This window comes from Chenopodium quinoa, unplaced genomic scaffold (assembly GCF_001683475.1).
Source record: "Chenopodium quinoa cultivar QQ74 unplaced genomic scaffold, ASM168347v1, whole genome shotgun sequence".
Lineage (NCBI taxonomy): Eukaryota > Viridiplantae > Streptophyta > Magnoliopsida > Caryophyllales > Amaranthaceae > Chenopodium > Chenopodium quinoa.
This window is the reverse complement of record NW_018742204.1, coordinates 15,043,609-15,067,493: the sequence shown is the minus strand read 5'-3', so window position 1 is coordinate 15,067,493 and position 23,885 is coordinate 15,043,609. Positions and strand designations below refer to the sequence as shown.

General features: G+C 37.3%; 1 protein-coding gene across 4 annotated transcripts in view; it reads right to left on the bottom strand.

Moving 5' to 3' along the window:
• Positions 1 to 15,766, bottom strand: part of LOC110719439 (ubiquitin receptor RAD23d-like) — a 31,400-nt gene extending 15,634 nt beyond the window's left edge. For 2 of the 4 annotated variants that reach the window (XM_021898388.1, XM_021898403.1), the window contains exons 1-3: positions 15,452 to 15,766; positions 13,934 to 14,095; positions 10,966 to 11,022 (exon numbers count right to left, since the gene is read on the bottom strand). In XM_021898388.1, coding sequence (XP_021754080.1) covers positions 10,966 to 11,022; positions 13,934 to 14,095; positions 15,452 to 15,517 — 285 coding nt within the window. In that variant the 5' untranslated portion in view covers positions 15,518 to 15,766. The remainder of the gene's footprint in view (positions 1 to 10,965; positions 11,023 to 13,933; positions 14,096 to 15,451) is intronic. The other 2 variants (XM_021898395.1, XM_021898410.1) reach the window with 2 other exon arrangements.
• Positions 15,767 to 23,885: the final 8,119 nt, after the last annotated feature.

Sequence of the window (23,885 nt, the reverse complement as noted above, 5' to 3'; positions counted from 1 at the left end):
GTTTTGTTAGGATATGGCTTCCTTAAGCATGGCTTTTCTCTCACATTTTCTTAAATTTATCCTACTCATTACCCTAGCCTTACGTTACAAGCTTTAAAGACCTTCTGATCGTTGTGCACAGAGTTGTATGAATGTGAAAGTGTTATTTATCAATACAAGTTATGATTTGACATATTTCGAGTCGACTAGTAGGTTGAGTGTACATCTTTTTAAACACACGAGAGAATGAGTTGGGAGGGCATTGTTCACATTAAAGGGGTTGGTTGGAGAGCGATCGAGTACATCTTTTACTCGCCACATAAATGAGAGTTGAGTTTGTGAGCACTAGTCTTGAATTCTATATGCTCATGTGGTTTGCTCTACTTGACATTGTTGGGGAGGAAGAATGATTAGATAAATGAAATTGATTGACATTAAAGCATGTTTATTAGATTTGCCTTGAATCGTTTGTGCTTGATTTTGATTACTTGGGATGAAGCGTGTTTTATATGTTCATCGATGAGCTCTTTGCTTTGGGACAAGCAAAGGTTTGGCTTGGAGGAGTTTGATGTATCTAATTTATATAGTATTTTACCCTCGTCCCTTTGTCATAATTAGTAGTGTTTTTGGCTCTTTAGAGCCACTATTATTACTAATTGGTGTTTTTGTAGTTTTGCTTGACTTTTGTAGGAAATTGCACTTTTGGAGCGTTTTCCCGGGTTTTCATGGAGCAACTACGGACATTAGAAGAACACGACCGTTTTTGAAGCCCAAGGCCAGCTAGAGTCATCAAGCCGGTGATTAAGGGCTCGACATATGTGATACCGGGGCATTTGGACCAAGTATTCAAGACCCGAAGAGGAAATCCGGATTGGGCCGAACAATCAAGCCCAATCGAAGTCCAAACCTCGAGGTGAAGCCGGGCCCGATCGGGCAAGCTTACGCCCGATCGGGCAAGCTTACGCCCGATCGGGCGGGCGCGCAGTCAAGTGTTGCTAGCAAGGCGATCCCTATCGGGTGAGCATTGGCTCGATCGGGCGCAGCTGCTTAGAAGAAGATACGAAGAAAAAGGCGGGCCCGATCAGGCGGCCCTTCGCCCGATCGGGCGCGTGTTTATGAGAGACCTGATTTGCCGAATTTTTAGTTTCTAATTAGGATTGTTTTAGAGTTGGTTTAAGTACGATTTTAGTACTTGATTTTTGTTTACCTTCTTTTTTAGACTTTTTCTCTCTACTTAGATTATTTTCTCTCTCTAAAATTCTCTCATCTTTCACTCTTGATATTGACTCAACTTTGTAGTTCCATTGATTTTGGTAACGATTTCTTCTCTATTACTTTCAGCAATTTTATTCCTTTATTCTCTTATGGCTTGTTTAATTGCTTTATTTAGTTTAGATTTAATTATGTGTGAGTAGTTTTATTTCTAGGGTTTATGGGGATCCAATAAATTATATGAAGGGTTAATTTATAATTGTTGATTGTCAATGCTTAATTATTTTCCTATTGATAGATTTAATGCTATGCAATTAAATTAAGCCTGGTTTAATTATGAGTTTAGCAATATTGATTCGAGATTCGAGAGATGAGAATTGATGTTTATGCTTAGTTTCAATAGGCGGACTAATTTATAAATGGTTAAGTCGAGATTCGAGAAATGAGATTTAATACCGGTAAATTAACTCTGTAATAGTAATACGTAGCGAAAGCCTTTTATGATCTGATTAATTGATGCATTGATGGTTGATTGTTATGTTTTACCCTGGAATATTGTTTATTGATGAACCTATGCCCTAGGCTTTTATTTCATTGAATTTCCTCTTACTTTTATTCCTTCCTACTCTTACTCTTAGTAGTTTAGTTACCCTTATAATAATAATAATTTGGTTACTTGATAATTTAGATTATTTTGATTAATTAGGAATAAATTAACTTGTTTCCCTGTGGTTCGACCCTTCTTCCTTATCTACATAGTTAGTGGATTTAGGTATTATTTTTTATTGGGCGATTACGACTTTAGCCTGTTAGAGGCTATTAGGAAATGGAACAAGTGGGAGAATGATGACTACATTTGTCGTGGGCACATCCTTAATGGTATGTCAAATGAATTGTTTGATATTTATTTGTTTTATGATCCCGCTAAAATGCTTTAAGAAGACTTAGAGTCTAAAATATGGTCGAGGATGCATCTAGCAAGAAAATCCTTGATAATAAATTTAACAATTATAAGTTTGTTGACAGTAGTCTAGTCATGGAACAATTTCATGAGGTTCAAAGGATTTTAGGGAATCTTAGGTAACATGATATTAATCTTGATGAGACCTTTATAATGTCATCTATAATGGACAAATTACCTTCCTCTTGGAAAGACTTCAAACAAAAGGGCAAAGTGGTGATGGCTAAAATCACGTGCTTGTTGGGTTTGTGGAAAACCCGGCCATTTAAAGAAGGATTGTACAATCTGTAAGAAGAAATTGAGCAAGAAAAAGTCTCAAGGTGGGAAAGGCGATGCTAGCCAATCCCAAGACAAACAAGGTAACTCTTGTGCACAAATTTCATTTAATTCATTTATAGATTATGTGTGTATTATTTCTGAAATCAATTATGTACAGGGTGATTGTTCGTGGTTTATCGATTTGGGCTCATCAAGGCATGTGTGCAAGAATAGATCATTATTCAATACCTTCACATAGATCAATGATGGAGAGATTCTCTATATGGGTAACGACTCTACCGCTAAGTTGCTAGGCAAGGGACAAGTTTAGCAAGTCTTTAGCTCGGGCAAATCTCTTATTTTAAGAAATGTGTTGTTTGCTCCCGAACTTAGGAGAAATCTTGTATCCGGTGCGATCTTAAACCGATTAAGGTTTAAAAATGGTTTATGAATCGAATAAATTTAATTTGTCTAAAAGTGGTCAATCTGTAGGACTTGGATATTTGTGTGAATGACTTGGATACAATTCTTCTCAATGGCATTTAAGACTTAGTCGTGTTAATTATAAAAAGTTATATTTTATGTCAAGCGTGATTTGATACCCATGTTTGATCCAATGATAGAGAAGTGCAAGACATGCATGTTAACAAAAATCACAAGGAAACCAATTCCTAATGTCGTTGAGGAAAATACTTCATTACTTGATTTAGTGCATAGTGGCTTTATGATTTTCACAACATACCTTCTTTAGGGAATAAGAAATATTTGGTCCTTATTAATGATTTTTCAAAGTTGTGCTATGTTTATTTGTTATTCTCTAAAGATGAAGCCCTAGACAAATTTAAAATCTATAAAAGTGAAGTAGAATTGCAAACTAATTGAAAAATTAAAAAGTTAAGAACCGATAAAGAAGGTTAATGTTGTGATCCAAGTTATTTCCAATCTATAGGTTTAGTACATGAAACTACCGCGGCATAACACCACAACAAAATGGTGTAGCAAAAAAGAAATAGGACACTAGAAGAAATGGTTAATTCTATGTTGTCTTATTTGGGTTTAAGTAATGGATTTTGGGGTGAAGCCATTAAATCGTGTTCCCATGAAAGGGAAAGATATTATCCCACATGAGCTATGGTATAAAAAGAAACCAAACTTGAGTCATCTCAAAATTTGGGGTTGTAGGGCAATTGTAAAAGCGTCGAACGTAAAAAGTTAGGTGAAAGAGGAATGGAATGCATTTTTATAGGATATGCGGAACATAGCAAATCCTATAGTTTCTATGTAATACAGCAAAATGACTTTTGGTCGGTTCATACCACCATAGAGTCTAGGGATGCATCGTTTGATGAAAGTAGATTTTCTTTAACTCCTAGACCAAAGGATATAACTCCAAATACCGAAACTCAAAGTTTTGATCAACTTTTAATTGATCAAGAGCTAGATGACCAAACTCATTTAGAGGTGGCCCCTACATCATCATCACAACCGAGGAAAAGTAAAAGGGCAAGGAAAGGAAAATCCTTTGGCCCCAATTTTTATGTGTATTTGGTTGAAGGATCAAAGGATGAAGTTTGAACACAACATACATACATTTTTAATGTAGAAGATGATCCTTTAACTTATGAATATGCTATAAAGTCGCGGAATGCTCCATTTTGGAAGGAAGCAATTAATGATGAGATGAAATCCATCATGGGAAACAATACATGGGTGTTAGCTAATTTACCACCTAACTTAAACCAATAGGGTGCAAATGGATCTTCAAAAAGAAATTGAGGATTGATGGAACTGTTGAAAAGTTCAAAGCCCGGTTAGTGGCACAAGGTTTTACACAAAAGCCTGTCTGGTATTGATTATCTGATACATATGCACCGGTAGCTAGAATCTCAGCAATTAGATTGCTGATTGCACTTGCGGCAATCAAAAATCTAGTTGATCCAACAAACGGATGTCAAGACAACGTTCTTGAATGGAGATTTGGAGGAAAATGTTTATATGCGACAAACAGAAAGGTTTGTTGTGGAAGGCCAAGAGGCAAAAGTTTGCAAGTCAATTAAATCACTATATAGGCAAAAACAAGCACATAAGCAACGGCATCAAAAGTTTGATGAGGTTGTGTTGTCTAATGGTTTTTAATTGAAGAATTCGGACAAATATGTGTAAAGAAAATTTGATGACAATGGTGAAGGTGTTGTAATTTATCTATATGTAGATGACATATTGATCCTTGGAACGAATTTGTTACAAGTTGAAATGACAAAATCCTTCCATAGATCTCATATGGGAGGAGCATATATAATCTTGGGCATAAGAACAAGGCGAGACAAAAGAAAGTTGATCTTCTCACATCTCATTACATTGAAAAAGTGCTCAAGAAATTCATTGTTAGTGAAAGTTCGACCTTTCTATATTCAACTCCTATGGATCCTAGCAAAAATTTGATACCTAATAAAGGTAATGCGATTTCACAAATGGAATATGCTAGAGTTATAGGATGTTTGATGTATGTCATTACAAGTACTAGGCCAGATATCGCAGTTGGTTAATTAAGCAGGTTCACTAGTAATCCTAGTATGCTACATTGGCAAGCAGTTCGTCGTTTGTTGAAGTACTTAGAAAACCATGGATTATGGTTTGAGCTATAGTGGATATCCTTCGGTAGTTCAAGGATATTCGGATGCAAGTTGGAACTCACATAGAGATCATTCATTCACAAGTGGATGAGTATTCCTATATGGGGGAGGCGTCATTTCATGGGCATCTAAGAAGCAAACTTGCATTATGAATTCTAGAATGACATTGGAGTTCATAGCATTACATTCCGCTGGTAAAGAAGCGGAATGCATAAGGGATTTAATTCATGAGATTCCTTTGTTACAAAAGCTAATATCGCCAATTGTGATACATTACGGTAATAATGCTACTTTGGCTAAGGCATATAGACAAGTGTATAATGATAAGTCAAGGCATATTGGAGTATGGCATAATTACATCCAAGGGCTTATCAAGAATAGTGTGATCACTATTGATTATGTTCGAAGAAATTTCAATCTAGCCGATTGTTTTATCAAGGTGTTACCGGGAGATGTGAACAATAGGATGGCAATCAATTTGGGAATGGAGCCCTAAATAATTACCAATGAGGGAGTCTTAACTTAACGCCCGATAAGACGTTGGGCCTTAATTTCAATAAGATTAACTTTCTTATTTGGTAATTCAAAACTTGTTTAATCATCAAAGGTAAAGTTCCGATTTTCTATGATAAAAAGAGGTTGTTTTAAACTTAATAGAATTCCAGATATAGTGCTTTATCAATTTGGAAGTCTACTTGTATCAGTATGAAGAAGTTTAGCTGCTTCAAGAAGCTATTAGGGCATAGTTTTGAAGTACATACGAAAAGATAGGGACACATGGCTTTATTTGTCGAGTGTTAATACGATCAAGTAATTAATCTTGTGTGTGTAATATCTTCATGAATTCAATATGAATTGTTTTTAGTTCAAACTTTTTACGATACCGAAATGGATTCGAATTATTAGAATGTATATAGCACTAAGTGGGAGTTCAAGTCTTTGTGCACTTTCATTTATGCATAAGATTGCCTTTTATGATGATGATGTTTTTACAATGAGTCTAGTTTAATTCTCTAAATGGGGGAGGATTGTTAAATAATTTAGAGAGACAAACTTCATGTTGTTTGATTGATTCACTTAGGTTAAGGTGTTGTGTCTTAATCAAACAAGTAATTAGGAGTAATTAATCACGTAGCAGCCCGATAAGGGCTTGCTCCACATGGCGTGGCGCGAGTGGAAGGAAAGGACGGCAAGTCTGCCGCCTGGCAGGCATGAGAGCAACGAAGCAAAATAGCAGGTCTTTCGCCAGTAGGCCCTACAAGGCGCGAGAAGCCATTTATGAGATTTGGGTCTCACCGCCCGGTAGGGTCTCTGCTGCCAGACTGGGCGCGTAAGGGTCCAGGATTTTTCACCCACCTGCCCGGTCGGGCACGGGCGATGCCTTGGGCTGATTTGACGGTTATTTCTTCATTTTGTTGCTTGTTTATTGCTGCTAATATATGAGAAAACATATTTAAGGAAAGTCAGTTGTTTTCTTCTTCATGAAACCTTTTGCAAACCCTAATTATCATCATCATAATCACGAAAATTTTGCTTACAAAGCCTTATTACCAAAATGATTTAGGATCAACTAGCGTGAATCGTCATAAGGAACCGTCTGACTATTGGAAAAAGGACATAACAAATTAAACAGTTGAATATGTTTGGAAAAAGGTGTGTAAAGTGAGAAAAAGAAAAGGAAAAATGGAAATGAAAAATCCAAGCTTTCCACTTTTTTCTCCTAAATCTCCAACCTTTATTTTATTCCTCTAAAATCCAACCTTTATACCCCTCCTTCTCTAACAGATCCATTTTACCTTTGAATTTATTTTTTATTTAATTCTCTCAATTTCTTTTCTCACTCCTCCTCTTTCTCTCTCCTCTCTCCTAAAAAATGAAAACAACCTACAACTACCCACCAATACGCCACCAACACCACCACAACACCATACCACCAAAACACCACCAACACCATTCAACCACCCTCTCACCACCACAACCCATCCTGTAACCACTCTCACCACCACCATGACAAGAAATCCCACCATTACCACCCCAAACAACTCGCACCAACACCATAACCCAGTCACCACCACCAAAATCCGAAACCCGAACCCACCCAATTCGCAGTGCAAACAGCTTAAAGTAGTTGGAGAAATATACACCCAATTGAAGATCTTGAATTCAAATGAAAATTTTGTTTTGGATTTTCTGAAGAATTTGCGTTTGAATTTGTATCGATTTTCATTTTTTTTTTTTTGGGATTTTTCTACATTGTTTCTGTGAATGATGTTGCTTAGGATTATGGTGCTACAATGAATTAGGGTGATGGTGGTTGTTTGGGGATTGTGGTTGGCAAATTGGTGATTGCAAGTGGCGAATTGGTGATGAGGTGGAGATGGGTCGGTGCTGCGGCTGAAGGTTTAAGGTGGTGGTGATGGTGGTGTGGCTTGTTTGGGCTGAGGAACTGTAGCGGTTTGGAGTTGGTGGCTAGGCGGTTTGGAATCGGTGGTTACGATTTGCGGGGCTGCTGAAATGGAGGGTGGAAACAGAGTTGGGCGGTGGTGCGAGCTAGGTTGTGGCTGAAAAACAGGGTGGCTGGAAAGGGAGGGTAAGGGGAGGATGGTCGCAAAGGGAGGTGGTGAAGAATGGTGGCCGATTTAACGGAGGGTGGCGAGGAATGGTGGCTGGATTTAATGGAGGTGGTGAGGATGGTGGCCGGAAAATTTGATATATACTTTTTTTTTGTCTTTTAATTTTTTTTAATTATTTTTGTTTTTTAATAATTAAAAAAAGAATTGACCTATTAATACCTGACACGTGGCATCTAACTTAAAGAAACCGGTCATCAACAGGTAATGGAACTTTAGATGAAGAGGGGGTATAAAGGTTGGATTTTAAAGGAATAAAATGAAGGTTGGATTTTTAGGAGGAAAAAGTGCAAAGGTTTGATTTTTCTTTTCCATTTTTCCAAAAGAAAAAGTATCCAAGTAAAAATTACGAGTTTTAATAGAGTACCAAGGATAAAATTTAAGAAAGTTTTAAAAGAGTGAGTGGTAAAAACATGTGAGTAAAAAAACATAATGGTTTGAGAAATCTTTAGCAATGAAAATAAAAAAAAATTAAATTATCGAATTGAGTAAAATAATAGGCAAATTTGTCAAAAAAAAACCTTTTAAAACCTTTTTGGTTAAAAAAAACCACCACGTTTATTTTTTTTCGAGAGGAAACCTATTCCTTAATTATACTCTAATTAACTTAATTAGACTCTAATTTTCTCTCATTTCTTCTAATTAACCACTAACCCACCCAATTACTTAATAAATATATTTAATTTATATAAAAATAAAAAAAAATAAAAAAAACCACCACCACAACCACCAACCAACCATCCTTTCCCTTCTTCCTCCCTTTCCCCCTCCCTTTGAAGCAACCCCCTCACCCACTGGACCCACCGCTAAGATCCCCCCCACCTCCGGCGACCTACCACCACCGCCGGTGAACCATCCCTTTCCTCCCTTATCCCCGTTGGCGACCACCACCTCCCTTTCGAATTTTTGGATCTTATATACTCAAACATGCTCAAATCAAGTCCAAATCAATTCCAATTTATTTCTCAATCACCCTAGTATCACATACATACATAATCGAAACCAAAACAAGAATCAAGTGCAAAAAAGATACACAAAATTAAAAACCCTAAATCAATTTTCTAGGGTTTTTCAAAATCAAGGAAATGGTTGTTGATGTGATTAGGGAGAAAGGGAGGGTCATCTGGCGATGGAGGAGGTCGCTGAAGGTAGGGGGATTCAGACAGCGGGTCCGGTGGGGGAGAGGTTGATTTCATGGGAGGAGGAAGGAGGAGTAAGGGGAGGGAGGAAGGGAGAAGGAAGGAGGGGGTGGTGGTTTTTTTTTATATATATTAGTTAAATCTAATCATATAACTAATATATAAAGCTAAACTTTTAGCCAGGCGACGAGGTTTTGACACTTGGCGTTCCAACTTTTCGCCAAGTGTCGTGCCACGTAGGATAGAGTTACATAGAATTCAATTTGTAGGATAAAAAAGTTAGTTTAGAATTTTATTTCAAGCAAATTTGGATAGAATTTTAGGATGAAATTGTTAATTTAGGGCTTGTTTGGCATCATTTTTTATTTTCAGTTTTCTATTTTTTTGAAAACTAAAAACCAAAAACAGGAAACAAGAAAAAGGTGTTTTCACTTTTTGGTTGTCAGTTTTCAAAATTATTATGATTTTAATAAGTTTAAATAATTTTTGATTTATTATGTGACATATATCATATACTTTTATATAACAAAAAACCAAAAAACAGAAAACCACTACAATGCCAAACAAACCGTTAGAGTTTTATTTTTGATAAAGTACAAATATTTTTATCATAGAATTTTATTTTTAAATAAAGTACAAATTGAATTATAATTTTATTGAAAAAATAATTATAATATAACTCTCATAAATTATCATATAAATTTATTTTTTATATCATAATATTTTTCTGGAGCGAAGGACTTAGTTCAAAATGTACCACATCCATTGTTTATAATATATAATCAATTAAAATAATAGCCTTCACAGACTAATATAATTTTATTACTGTGTGTAGACCTGTAAATCAGGTCGGGTTACTAGTCATTTTAGGCTGGGTCATTATTTCAAGTTACGGGTCAAGAAACATTTTTCACCAATATTATTATTATTAGTCATTACATGTCTACAAGTTTAAATCGTCACAAAAACACATCAATTCCTAACTAATTTTGTATCAATAATATGTTTTAAAATTTGACATATAGATTTAAAATATATCTAAAAATTCAATAAACAACCCGGGCATCGTACGGCACAAAACTAGTTATTTAGTAATTTGGTGGGTTAGATGTTTATTAGAAAATTTTATAGTTTAATTAAGTTAGAGGGTAATTAGGGGAATAGGTTTCCTCTCGAAAAAAAAAATGAATGATGTGGTTTTTTTACCAAAAAAATTTTAATAGGTTTTTTTTTAAAAAAAATGGTGCTTTTAAAAGGGTTTTTTTGACAAATTTGCCAAAATAATACAAGTAAATGCTAAGATTAAATGAAAAAAGCCTATATATATAATTATGACATGTCGTCGACGTGAATTTTCTCCCTCCACACCTCCATCTAAGACCTTGTTTTCCACAATCCCTAAAGCACTAATATCACTCTCAATCAACCTCTTCCAAGTTTTCTTAGGTTTTCCCCTACCCCTCGTGATTCCAACACTTTGCAACTCTTCAAGCCTCCTTACTGGAGCCTCACTTGGTCTCCTCTCTACATAGTCAAACCACCTTAAGTGATTCTCTCACATCTTGTACTCTCGATGTAACCCCTACTTTCTTCCTAACTATCTCGTTCCTCAACCGATCTTTTCTTGCATCGTTACACATCCATCACAACATACATATCTCCGCCACATTCATCTTATGCACGTGTCAATGTTTTTTAGCCCAGCATTCTATACCATATAAGAAAGCCATCCTTAATACCATTTGGTAGAATTTACCCTTCAACCTATGATGTGTAAAGATCACATAAAAACTCCCATAAAAACTCCGTCACACTCTTCCACTTCAGCCAACCTGCTTTGATCCTATGAAAGCCCAATCTTATGAATTTGATAGCCTAATTTTCTTTCATAATAGCATTTTCCAGGAAAAATAAAAAATATAAATAAATAAATAAAGAGAATTCTGCAGGTATTTTAAAACAGCCATTTTATTTTATCAGGTTGGAAAAAAAAAAAAAACTTTTATGACCTCTAGGGAATGGTTTCATATAAGGACCTCTCTAAATCCCATCTCTGAGGCAGATAATTGTTGTTGCTTTCAAACTAAAATAATCCGGTGAAGAGAAAATTCAAGAAACATATTGCATGAACAACACCCTAAAGCTGTTCTTACCTTGGATGTAGGCATAACTGCTGCTGTCACTGAACTTTCCCCAGACCAACTCTTACTCTGGCAATCCACAATCATTCAGTGTTAATGAAAATGGAAATCAAAGAGATTCGACAAGGAAAACTAGCTAGAAATGCAATCAAAGAGTTATTTTGGCATTACTGTTACGTCTTTAGTCTAATATACTTCTGCAACAGTACCTTATTACACCTAACTTTACCCCTTCTAGTCTTCTTAGATCAATATATGAATTAAAAGGTTGAAAGATCCTTCCGTGAACATAGCACACATCCCAAATGAATTATCTAATATCAGAGTTCCATATCTCCTTCATTCTGGGAAAGAAAAAAATTTGCTTCTCCATATTTGAAAAATATCTAACAAAACAATTTACTCCCAAGCGCTGAGGATTGGTGTAAATCATGGAGCCACCTCTCCCTAATATCAAAATCATTTCATAGTTAAAGAAGACAACATTGCATTGGTTTTTTCAGAATTTATTGCCATTACAAATGATATTTGTCAAATAGACAAATTCAGAAGCAACAACATAAGGCCAGAAATACATAAGAAGAAGAAAAAAAAAAAACAACCCTCACACTCCATTCTTGAGAGTTTGCCTGAATTTTTCTTTTGGGGTGTCTCAAACTGTTCTATTCAGTTTTACTTATTCTATTTTTGGCAACCACATATTACCATGTTACCCTCTTACCTCGCAATATTTTGCACCTTTTTCGGTCACCCTCTCTTAAATTATCCAAATTTTTTTACATCCCTTCACTTTTCCAAAATTTCTTAGAAACAATAGTCCGTAGTATGTAATGGAGTCAAACTTCGGGAAAGGAGGAAATAGTTAAACTTGATTACGGTATCTCAATGGGCAAGAAAGAAGTAAGAAGTGGATGTACACCAAACCTAAGGGCACTTTGATCAAACCATCGTTTCTCTAAGCCTAATACTTAACATCTTTACAACTATTTTATATCAGAAATTTTTTATGCCATATCTCCTATCTATGGGATTAAGGCTTTGATTGATTGATTGATTGATCTCCTATTTTATTTCCACTCATTTTTTTCTTAGAAATTACATGTGTCCTCCTATCTCTACCTTCCGGTCTTTTCTCTTCTCCCCTAAACATTCTCTTTGACCTTCCCCAAAATAATTATATCATCAATTTTAACTCCGGAATTCAATTCAACAATTATAAAAAAATGAAAAGAAAATCAATTCAACAATTGTCAACAAACTCCAAACTCACACTATGCCAATGGGCTAAACAACTAGTTTTGGTTAAAATAAAGCAATATAATTTACACAGCCATCAAAAGAAAGAAAAGTAGTACAAAGTGGCCCGTACAAAGTTGCATCAAAAGCACACACTAATGGAGCACTAATTGGTTACAATCAAATTGGTAATGTAAGAAAAAGAAAAGTACATAGATTGTTCGTGGAAAAAAAACCTCAAAAAGACCAAAAGTCGAAAGTGATATTGAACACATTGGCCATGTTTGGTAATTGGCTTTTTAATGCCTTTTTGGTTAGCTTTTGGCTTTTTTAGGTAGTCAAACAGCCAAAAAAATGTGTTTGGTAATTGGCTTTTTAGTCAGCAAAAAAGCTGGCTTTTAAGCCAAAATGAAAAAGCTGCTTTAAGTAGTTTTTTTGTTGGCTTTTGGCTTATTGGCCCACAAATTATCTAATAAACAGCCAACAACCAACAATTAATTTACCAAACACTTTTATAAACAGCCAATTTCAAAAGCTATTATAAACAGCCAAACATTTCAGCTAGTCAAACAAGCCAAGTGAACCAGCCAACAGCCAACCGCCAACAGCCATTTGCCAAACAAGGCCATTAGCTTGAAGAAGACTTGTCCAAATAAACTGAACAATGGACTTGCCCATCCAAGGGGTTGAAGGGGAAGAAAAGAAAGGGAACAAAGAGAAGAATGGGTCGTAGACTCATAGACCTGTGAACGAAGTGGTCAGATGAAAAAGAAACACCATCATTTATCCTCTGATTACCTAGTGTTTTTCATTCTTACTATTCACAAAAAGAAAAAAGAAAATAAACAATAAAAAATAAAAAGCATTAAAAAAAAATGGGCCTTCACTAAATCAGAAATGATAGCAACAATAGCTAATTCCTGCAGCAGCTAGGCACATATGACTTAGGGAATCAAGCGAAAAGATCTGGACAGGACATCTTGTCAACAATTTGGCTTCTCAATTATAGCAAGACAGAGTGTCACATGGCTTCCTACCAACATAATGCCCCAGCAAATAAATGAAAGGAAGGCACAAAACAAGAAAACACTCAGATTGGTACTTGGCAGGAACGCAACAAGACAACAAATAAAATGCCTGCCCTTATAAGAAGGGGGGGGGGGGGGGGCTTGTGTTATGTGGATATGTACTCATAAGCAATGAGGAGCTGTGCTAGAGGGAAAATGAGATGTCATATTATTAATTATTGATGGGACTTTCTATATCATAAATAAACAAGGTTGAAAGAAATCCTAGGAGATGGCCACACAAAGTTCTTCTGTAGATTTTTTTAAGGAAAAAAAAGAAAAAAATCTAATAGCTTACAAATAATTTGATCACTAATTTGTGTTAATGCCCTTCCTATCTGACGGACCATTTGCATTTTAAGAATGCACTTTCCTTGACAAGCTGTATTGTGAAGTCCGCATTATAGCTGGTCAAGGAAAATACAGAACATTCAATACCTAAGATTAATGATGATCCTTACAAGTTACAACAAGAGCAGAAAAAAAATACTACTTCCGTTACATATTATTTGCAACGATTTAAAGTAGAGAGGAAAAATGTCTAATCGTTGCACATAATATGTAACGGAGGTAGTATGTCAACAAGGCTACCAATTCCTGGTAACAGATTTAGCACAGTCACCACATGAATTATTTATCTAAAGCAAATGATATATGTCATATATCAAGATATGTACCTTAGACAGCATGACAACTAAAAAACTATTTTCTGCAATTTTGTTTTCCTCCAATGTAGTTCCATCTGCAAGAACTTTCCCTTGATAAATAAGCATCTGCTGAGAGGCAGGCAAGACATTTGCTCCTTGTATAGATTCAATATTTTTCTTGACGTCACCTACCTAACAAGATTCATGACCAAATGAACACCAACAATAAGATTCATAGTGATATTATATATTAGCAGTGCGAATACTGCGGAACAAGTGTATATGTCTTGATTCTTGAAATGACAATTCTCAAAACTCATATTGATCCATATTAGAGATACGTGTAACAGATTAACCTAAGGAAGGGCAACATGGATGCTGGGTAGTTAATTTTAATATAAATAGAGAGAGAGGGAAAGGAAATATTAGGCAGACTTTGGAATGAATATTTTAGGAGAGTTGTGACCTCAAGTCACTATTAGAAATTTTGTAATCTCAAGTTACACTATTAGAGAGTTGTAGGCTAAACCTACTATTTTGTAAGAAACCTTGTTTATTTCAATCAATCACGAGTTCACGACTCAAACCTTTCAGCTTAATTTCCTTTTTTAATTTGAAATTTGTCTTTTACAAGAAGTAGAATCATCATTTTTAGTCAAGCCTCAATGTTGTGTTTTCTTTGAATATTTATGTGCGAGTTTCAGTCCATTACATAACATATGCCAACAAAATGATAATATTTCCAGTTACCCAATATCTGCTATACCACAAATTCACAACAATAGCACATCCTAGATGTTCTATACAAAAAATTTAACAAAATCAGCTCCTATAAAAATCCTACATGATGCGATTACAATAAGAAACATCATTGTGATTTCAAAAATTGTCCCTTTCAAATCAACAAGCATGGCTAACTCGGTATCTTTCGGTAGAGAAACACCCTGCCTCCTCATTAAATTGAAGTCAAAACATAATGCTCAATATACATTTTCAAACACTTTCAATTTCCTCAATTTGACATAATTAATCAGCAGAAATAGTTCATAACTAAAGGGAATACAACATATTTGTATGAGGTACTCCGTCAGTTTTATTATTGGCTTGCAGTTACCAATATACCAGAAAACTTTATGTTATAACCTTCTACGAAATTTAACAATTCTAACACTTAACCCCATTTCATAATTACTAGTTTAATTAACTTTGCAATACTCAATTTCAGTTAAATTTTTGTTTTTGGCTGGTTCAATAATTCTGGCCAAAATGATTTGCAATTGCGAAATTTCCCACAACAGTGAAAAAATACCCAGAATATTTTAGGTACAAACAAGTCCATTAAACAATAAAATAGAGCAATGTGAACCAAAAAAAAGTGCAAAAATTTCTATAAAAACGTTGCAGTTGCAATCAATGTCTCAAAAAAATGAACACGATTATATTATTTAAGAAAACAAAAAGCAGATTGCATGAAAAGGAAAGAACTAAGAAGATGAAGTTGGAAATTTGGAAATATAAAATTGGAATGATTGAGATGGAATTACGAACCGTGTCTTGGGGTTTGACTTGAAGTTGAAAGTGATTTCCTTTCAAATTCTTGACAAAAATCTTCATTCTCAGTTTCTCACTATCACTCACTGAGTCTCTCCTTTAAAATGCATAAAAAGGAATTTTTCTAGGAAAAGGACTAAAGGAGAGAACTCCGTACAGTACAATAATTTTGTGGAGGGAAATAGTTGGAGTCGAGTGAGTGCAATAATTTTGGTAAAGCATGAATAATGAATTAATGAGAAATGTCTTGTTAATATGTCATATTAACATCAGTTGTTTATATGAGGGTGCGAAAGACTTTTCGTATCATTTAGTAAGGGTAAAATAGTGAAGGGGAAAAAATGTGAGTAACTGGGGGTTAACGAACGTTAACTTGGACGGGGTTAAGGATTATTTCAAAAACGTTGTAACATGTTTGCATGTGCCGTTGATTGTAACACCGTTTTGCAAATGTGTTTAATTCTTTCGACATGGAGGGAGGTTACAGGAAGCGCAAAATGTGCAGCATTCGAATTGACGATGAGGTGTACAGTTATGCTTCAAACATGGATTAGACACTTTCCCCATATAGTTTGTTTATCTAACGTGTAATTAACATGCATTTTAGGATGGAATAGGAGCAGGACCTACCATGAAGAAGCTTTCCCCCGAGGTATTCAAGGTAATTAAGCAGTTTGTATTTGGTTATGGCAACTTAAATTAGTAATGGGCCTTATGTAGTGGCTTGAACTTGTAGGATGATTCCTTAACTATTGGTGGTCGAGTGAAAAGGAGAGGTGAAGTGTTACAAAGACATGTGAAGGCAACTTGTAGGGTAAGTCCTCAATTTCATAATTGTAGTTTTAGTATTTTGTATTGAGGGGTGATTGAGTTGGTAGCAGTATTTGTTGCTTGCACGATGATACCTGTTTGTGGTTGTAGGGAATAATTTCAAGCCTTTAAAAATCCCACTAGCTCGAACCCCACTGTGATCATACACTAAAGTACGTAGCGTCCAAAAGGGAAGAAGATAGAGCAAAAGAGTCGCCAACAAGTTTTTAAGGAACTTGTAAACCGTTCACGAGGTGAAGGTTACACCCCTTAACGATCCAAGAGATCGTCAACTCCATAAGGTCATGAACCAAAAAGGGGTTCAGGGATGAAGGTACAAATCCAACCTAAAAGAGATTGAACCTACCTAATAATAGGCCTCTACTTTATTCTGCTCGTATTCATGTGCACTTTCTGATTAACATACAATCAATAGGATTAACCCTAAACTTGTTTAATCTATGTTGGTTGAATTTAATGCACAAATAAACTATTATTGGCGATCACTTGAATTTATAATCACAATTAACCTAACAAGATTATTAATTATCTTATCAAGCGTGATTGCAAATACCAATTCCCTTTAACCTGCAATAAAAGGTGATCAAGCAATAACAATATATAATATATATCAAGCAACATAATAAATAATCATCATCAATCATAATCATAAATGTTAGAAAGAACATAGGAAGAATCATAAATAATTACGCTTAATATTAAAAATACCCTAGACATGATACTAAGAATCATCAAAATAACAATTTAAGCATGATATCTACATCATGAAATCAATTAAACCATTAAAGTACTTACTTGGATGCCTCGTACCTCTTTCTAATTACAAAATACACACGTTAGTAACTTCAAGGAAAGTAATAAACAAAGCAATTAAATTAAATAATTGAAATAGAGATTTGGGACCAAACCCTCAGAAATTAAAACCTTTCACGTTTAGGGCGAAGGCAACTTCGAATATGGCTAGGTGTTTCTAGATCTTGTGAATGCGGAATTTTGTGTTAAAGAATAAAGTTTAGAAAGAATGAATGAAAGATTAATGATTCATAAACTAATTTGTTGACGATTGAAGATTGTAGATGATGAATGAAAACGGAATTTATCAAAAATTAAGAATAAAAGAAGTGGTGAATGGTAGATGATAATCCGTCCATGAAAACGGAGTTTTTGATACGATATTTATAGAGAAAATCAGCCAAAAAAGATAATTTATCAAAACAGAGTCTGAAGATCGCAAAAACAACTTGGCGCCAGCCCTGGCTCATTGGCGCCAGGACCAGTGGCTATCGCCAGGCGCCAAGGCCTGGGGTTGGACGCCAAACCGGCTTTTAACACGTTTTCGAAAATCTGATAATTTTACCGTACTGGAAGATAAAATAATATAATTTCAGTCGAAAATGCTATTTGATCTAATTAAAACTCTAAAGAATCCTAATTGAATTAAGAATGATAAGAACCTTCAAGAATGTTCGAAGACCAAAACCATTCCTAATTACATTAGGACTGATAAATCATATTAGGCCCTCCCCTAGATCATTGGGCCGTACTTAAAACTCAAACCGGGCCCAGTTTAGTAAATTGGCCATAAATTCCTCAATATTCATCGGAATTAGGCTTATAATATATCGTTGGAAAGGTCTTTGCAAGCCCCATCTAACTATACCACTATTGGACCCATATCATGGACCAACCAAACTGGATTGGCTGTTTTCTTAAAATAAAGTTTACAAAAACAGAGAGAAGAGAAAAGAAAAGAAAAGAAATAAAACTTTCCGCAACACTAGACTTTTCCACACTTTCGTTTCATTTGATTATGATTCGGCGTGAAAGGCACTCATCACTGGGTTTGGTTTTGGGGAGACACAAATGGGTGTCTACAGAAGCCCCCACTTTGACTGAGTTTGGAGAAACGCAAGTTTCGAAAACGAAAGTCAAAGTATCGATAGGGACGGAGAATGATTCAGAACGTTCTGCGATCCTAAATCAATCTTATAACGCCGATACCTGCAAAACTAGCATTAGTTAAACAGATAAAAGAGTTAAGAAACGTGTATCTTGCACCGTCGAGCACACGTCTCTGAAAGTAACCGATTGCTTTGATGACCTCCTGCAAGCTAGAGAATGTCATCCCGCTTGAAAACCGCTACGCCTTGTAACTGCTTCCGAATTAGAAGATTGCTTCGCCTAAAACTATCCTCTCCACCGTGATAATATTCCACGTCCAAGGGAATACCATCGAAGATTATTTCTCTTGAAATAATTCTCATCCGCATTATGATCACGTTCCATGCCTCAGGAACTATGATCGAAGACAATTTCGCCCGAAATTACCTTCAGACAACTTTCCGCAAGCTAGGGAATGATGTCGAAGACATCTTTCTCTTGAAGTCATCCTCATTTGATGCGATAATCTCCCAAAGGAAAATACCGAAGATCCACACCCATCGATCTTTAAAAGTTCACCTGAACTTTGATTTTTTGCTATGCTTGTACGTCGGCGCTTTTTGCTCTTGAACCTATATGTCGGTGCCCTTTTTTTGCTAATGAACCTGTATGTCAGTGCCTTTTGCTAATGAACCAATGCTTAGGCGCTTTAAGCTTAGTGAGACGATCTTTTCATCAGGTCGATCACTTCATGTAATCAAGCCGATTACCTAATCATGTCAAATTGCTAAGAGGGGCTAACTGGCGTACCAAGGAACCCAAAATATATTGCAGAAGGCTAGCACTACCCCAAAAGGTGGCTGGCTGCTTTGGCGTCGCTGAAAATCGATCAGCGCCAAACATATGGCATTAGCGCCATGCGCTGAAATTGGCGTCTGACGCCAAGCACAGAATGTGACGCCAATGCCTAGGGACTGGCGCCAGCACGGGAATCACTTTAAAATCCCGTTTTCAGTTCATTTCGTGCTACTCGAAAGAAGTCGAAACTTCAATTGATCGTTGCTCATTCATTTATCAACCGAATTTGCTCAAATTTGTTGCAAATCAAAGCTCTTTTCATCCATATTCCCGATCTATGTAAGTTTCCTTCCAACTTACACCGGTTTTTATGAATTATTGGCATGTTCATTCACGAATTTCATGAAAATTCGAAACTTATAATGCTCAATTTGCTTTATTTATCAAACTTCATACCATGAAATTGCTTGTTTATGTTTGTATATTGCTTTGGGAGTAATTTGAGACTTGTTTGACTCAAGTTGGCGAAGAAATGAGCAATCCGCCATTGTTGGACCTCCTAAGGTCGTGAAAAACAGGCTCGTTCTTGATGTTTTTGCTAGCAATTCTTGTTCAATTTGTCACAATAATCACTATAGTGTTGCAAGAAATTGTTTGATTGCTTGAAAAATGCTTATCATGCTCAATTCGAATTTGTGCTCTGTTTTAGTACTACATACTCTGTTTTTGCGAACATAGTATCATGCGGCTAGGCAAACCTTTAGATACTATAAAACCTTGATTTATGATGATTCTGCACAATGTAGCATGGCTAGACAACGAGGCTCCGGTTCACGGTCTCGAAACACTAGACGGGAGCATGAACCCGTGGAAGACGACACCACACCGTCCACCTCGCTTGGTCAGTTCCAAGAGTGGGATGAGCGGACCTTGTTCTTTGCCCCTGTCCACCATATTTCTGAGAGGGTGAGACGGGGAACCGAGCTTAGAAGGACACGGCATCACGGCTCTGGCTGCGATGGTCTCGGCGATTTGTATAGGATGCATATCGCCAGAGATCGAGAGACGAGACTCCTATGGGAGTCTTGCGGACTGGTTGCCCTGTTTGAGACCTCCGAGGCTATGGTCGCCTCCAGCGGGGGTCACCACGTAGTACGCGCTCTGGTGGAGTTCTTTTGGGACACCACCAACACATTTCATTTTCCATGGGGTGAGATGATGGTCACTCCTACAGACTTCAGTCTCATCACAAGACTGGAGTTCTCTTCTGTGCCGCTGCCATTCGACGGCGGTATCGACGTCTTTTCTCCAGAGGTCGAGGAACTATTGGGACCGATTGCTGTTCGGGCTCGAGCTGAGGTCGAGACGAATCAGTTCAGTGCTAGAGGGATCCGACGCTCAACACTTGCAGCGGCTCTTGATGACGATGCGACCACCCGAGAGCAGCGGGTGCACATCTTTGTGCTGATGTTATTGTCAGGGACATTCTCCCCTGATAGGGGTAGTAGGGCATTGCTTTACTATCTCCCTGCTGTTCGCGATCTCCGGCGGATCGAGACTTATGACTGGGCCAGCTTGGCCTATACTGACTTTGTTCGCGCACTGAGGGACTCGTGTCGCCACCGGTCTCTTAGGACGAATGTCGCTTTGTCTGCTTTCTGGAAAGTTGTAGAGGTAAACATTATTCCCTATAAAATTTAGCCCTATATGTTTAGTTAGCATTTACTCATGCTTTAGCCTTTTGTAGATCTGGTTCTATGAATACTTTCCTTCCATTGCGCCGGCGAGACCATCGCCGAGGGGGTATCCAGTGAGCGCCTCTTGGGGCGGCCACCATGTGGACCTGTCTACTGCACGCGTCCGGAGTTGGATCATCTCGGTACGATTTTTGGTGCTTATCTTGCTCTTCTGCGACGTTTTATACATGTTCTTACCCGATTGGTATTTTTATAGGGACCTGAGGTAGTATACCGGCCATGGGGTGGTTGGACAGTCCCTGGATTAGCTGCACAGTACTCTGCTGAGCGCCGTTACTTTCTAGGGACCTACGGAGCGGTTGCGTATTTAGGAGAGAGAGTTGCTAGACAGCACTCTTCCGATGCCTTTGTCGTTCCTGCTCCTCCACCACGCCACATGTTCGACGAGAGAGAGTTGTCGAGCATGGCTGAGGAGCTTGGTTCTCTTTGGCGGTCCCATGTAATCCTTGGGCGGAGTTATGCTGAGGAGCTACTTCCTTTGTTAGCTCCAGCCCCCGTGCCGGCCGAGGATATGAGGGTAAGATTCTTGGCTTTTTGTTTTTCGCTGAGTAGCCCCCAAGTAACACCTTACTGATTTCTTTTCTGTTTTATCAGGATGGTCCCACTGAGTTTGTGCCACCCCGTATGTCCATCCACTACCAGGGGATGTACGGGCCGATCGAGGAGATGATTTCTTCGGCTCCTGAGGGCGAGCGCTTCGTGGAGCGGTCGATTCCTCGCCACCAGACCAGAGTAAGTCTAGCTCTAATTCAGAATCTTGTATTCAGTTATCATGCATTTTTACTGACTTAACTTTCCTTGACAGTTCTCACGCGAGGTGGTTTCGGCTATGGCACGATGCATAGATGCCTTCCGGAGCCAACTCGTCCGGAAGAGGAACGCAGCTACCTGTCGTCGAGACGACGCTGTCCGAGAGGTAACTTTTCTTTACTTATTGTTTCTGCACTATGCTTCAGTTTTCACCTTGTTTCTGATTTATTTCTTTTTGCAGGGTCAGCCGATTGCTTCTCACACCCGTACGAGGCCTGAGGGGCGAAGAGAGCCGGCGAGGTCTAGCTCGAGACGTCGTCGCACTTCGTCAGGAGGTAGAGGCGGCCGTTCCGAGGCTGCTCGAGCCGACGTTGCTGAGGGCTCAGGGTCTTCTTCTGAGGAGGTTCCTGCTGCACCGTTAGGAGAGGCTACCTCGGCTTTCAGAGGTGGTGGGATGTACGAGGTTGGCTCGTCATCGCAACAGCCGCCGCGGTCTCAGCCTCAGGTTAACCTTGGCTGGAGCGGTCCTGTTTTGAGTTTCCCTCCTCCTACGGAGACTGGAGCTGGTGGAGAGGTTGGAGCTGGTGGAGAGGTAACTCCTCGGACGGCGCAGTTTTATGGCGTAATGGGCCTACGTCCTCCGGCGCCGTAGTTTATTTCTGTATATGCATTTTATTTTGACTTTTTATAGAACTTTGCCTTTGACTTGTTATTTAGACACTCTGTTCTGTAAATCTATTATTATGTATTATTATTTTGTTAGTGTATGTTAGTGTGTGCAGATATGATAACAATTTTGCGCAAAAATTCCTTCATTTTTATTATTGATGGAGGGTATTATCCGACTCTCTCCCCCAAAAGGAAAAAATAAAAAGGAAAAATAAAACGGAGAGAAAGGCTGATTTTTGAATTTTAATATAAAATCCAAAAAAAGAATAAAAAAATTAACTAAACATAATTGCTATATTTAATTAATTAAGAAAAGGATAGAAAGTTATTTAGAAGAAATTAAAATGGGGCCATAAAGTCATTAACCGACTCCAATTTAATATCAAAACGCAAACTGAGCACGCGCGGCTGTCCTGCTGACTACGTATTCCAGTCAGGTTGAAATTCCTCACAATTTGTGCATAAATAGCCCCCTGCTTAGTCGATTATTCACATAATTCCAGCGAAAAAATTATTCTTCTCTTTAGAAAAAATAATAATCATGTCTCTAGCCACTAAAACCTTCACCCAATATTCTCATGAATGGTGTCGATCTCTCAATGCTAGAGAAAGAAAAGAATTGGATTTATTTCACTTGGGGGGAATATATGGCATTAAAGGGGTAGATCTAGACATAGACTTCATTCATACCGCTTTAGAATATTGGAACATTGACACACATTGTTTTAGAATAGGGTATGACGAAATTATCCCTTTGCCAGAGGAATTTGGTGCTATTTTAGGCTTTCCTGCAATAGACCTGGTAGTGATCCCTAGAGTAGATGCATATTACTATAAGGATTTTGAGCGCTTCTTTAATTTGAAGGAAAGGGATTTATCAAGGATAGTAAATGGCAACGTGGTGAACTTAAAAGAATTTGCACGCTATTATTTTGATAAACCGCTTTCTGAATCTCTTCACATATATAGAAGAAGGGCGTTCTTATTCAGCATGCTTAATCAATATTGTCTTAGTAGTAGTAAAATTAATGAGGGTCGATCAATTATAACCACTGTGCTAGAACAAATTGAATCAGGGAGAAATCTGATGCCTTTAATAGTTGGAGAGACTATGATTAGTCTAGATGAGTTAAAAAGGGACTCACAAGCACCTCTTCGCGGTTCTACAATTTTATTACAGGTCGAAAAATAATATTTTTAATTGCATAAATTAAAAAATATATTTTTGTATTGTAATATTGATTTATTTGCATTGAAATTTTATTTTTTTTTTCAGATGTGGCTAATGGAAAGGCTAGGATTAATTAGCCCTTCGGACGACATTGAAAGTTATACGCCCACTTGCTTTGTAAGAAGAAAGAAGCGCATCCCTAAAATTGGGCGCCATGGGTGGAAGAAAGTCTTTGAATCACGTGACTTTGCTATCAAGTGGGTCATCCCATGGTGGAAAATAAAAAGGATGGTTGGTGTTAACAAGCAACCTTTCTACCGTCTTCCAAGCTTGTCTCTCATGACATATTATTATCCCTGCAGAGTAAAGAGACAATATGGCTTGCTTCAAAATATTCCTTCCGGGGATCTTCGTCCTCCCTATGAGTATCCCATATCTCAAGAAGTAGATAAATTTGACACGTACTGGAGCGCTAGACCTTTATGGGAAGTGATTACCCAAAAGGTTTCCCCTTCTTTACCCAATGACGTAAGGAAGTGGTTGCTGAAGAAGTCTTCAATTGATCAGGGTAGGA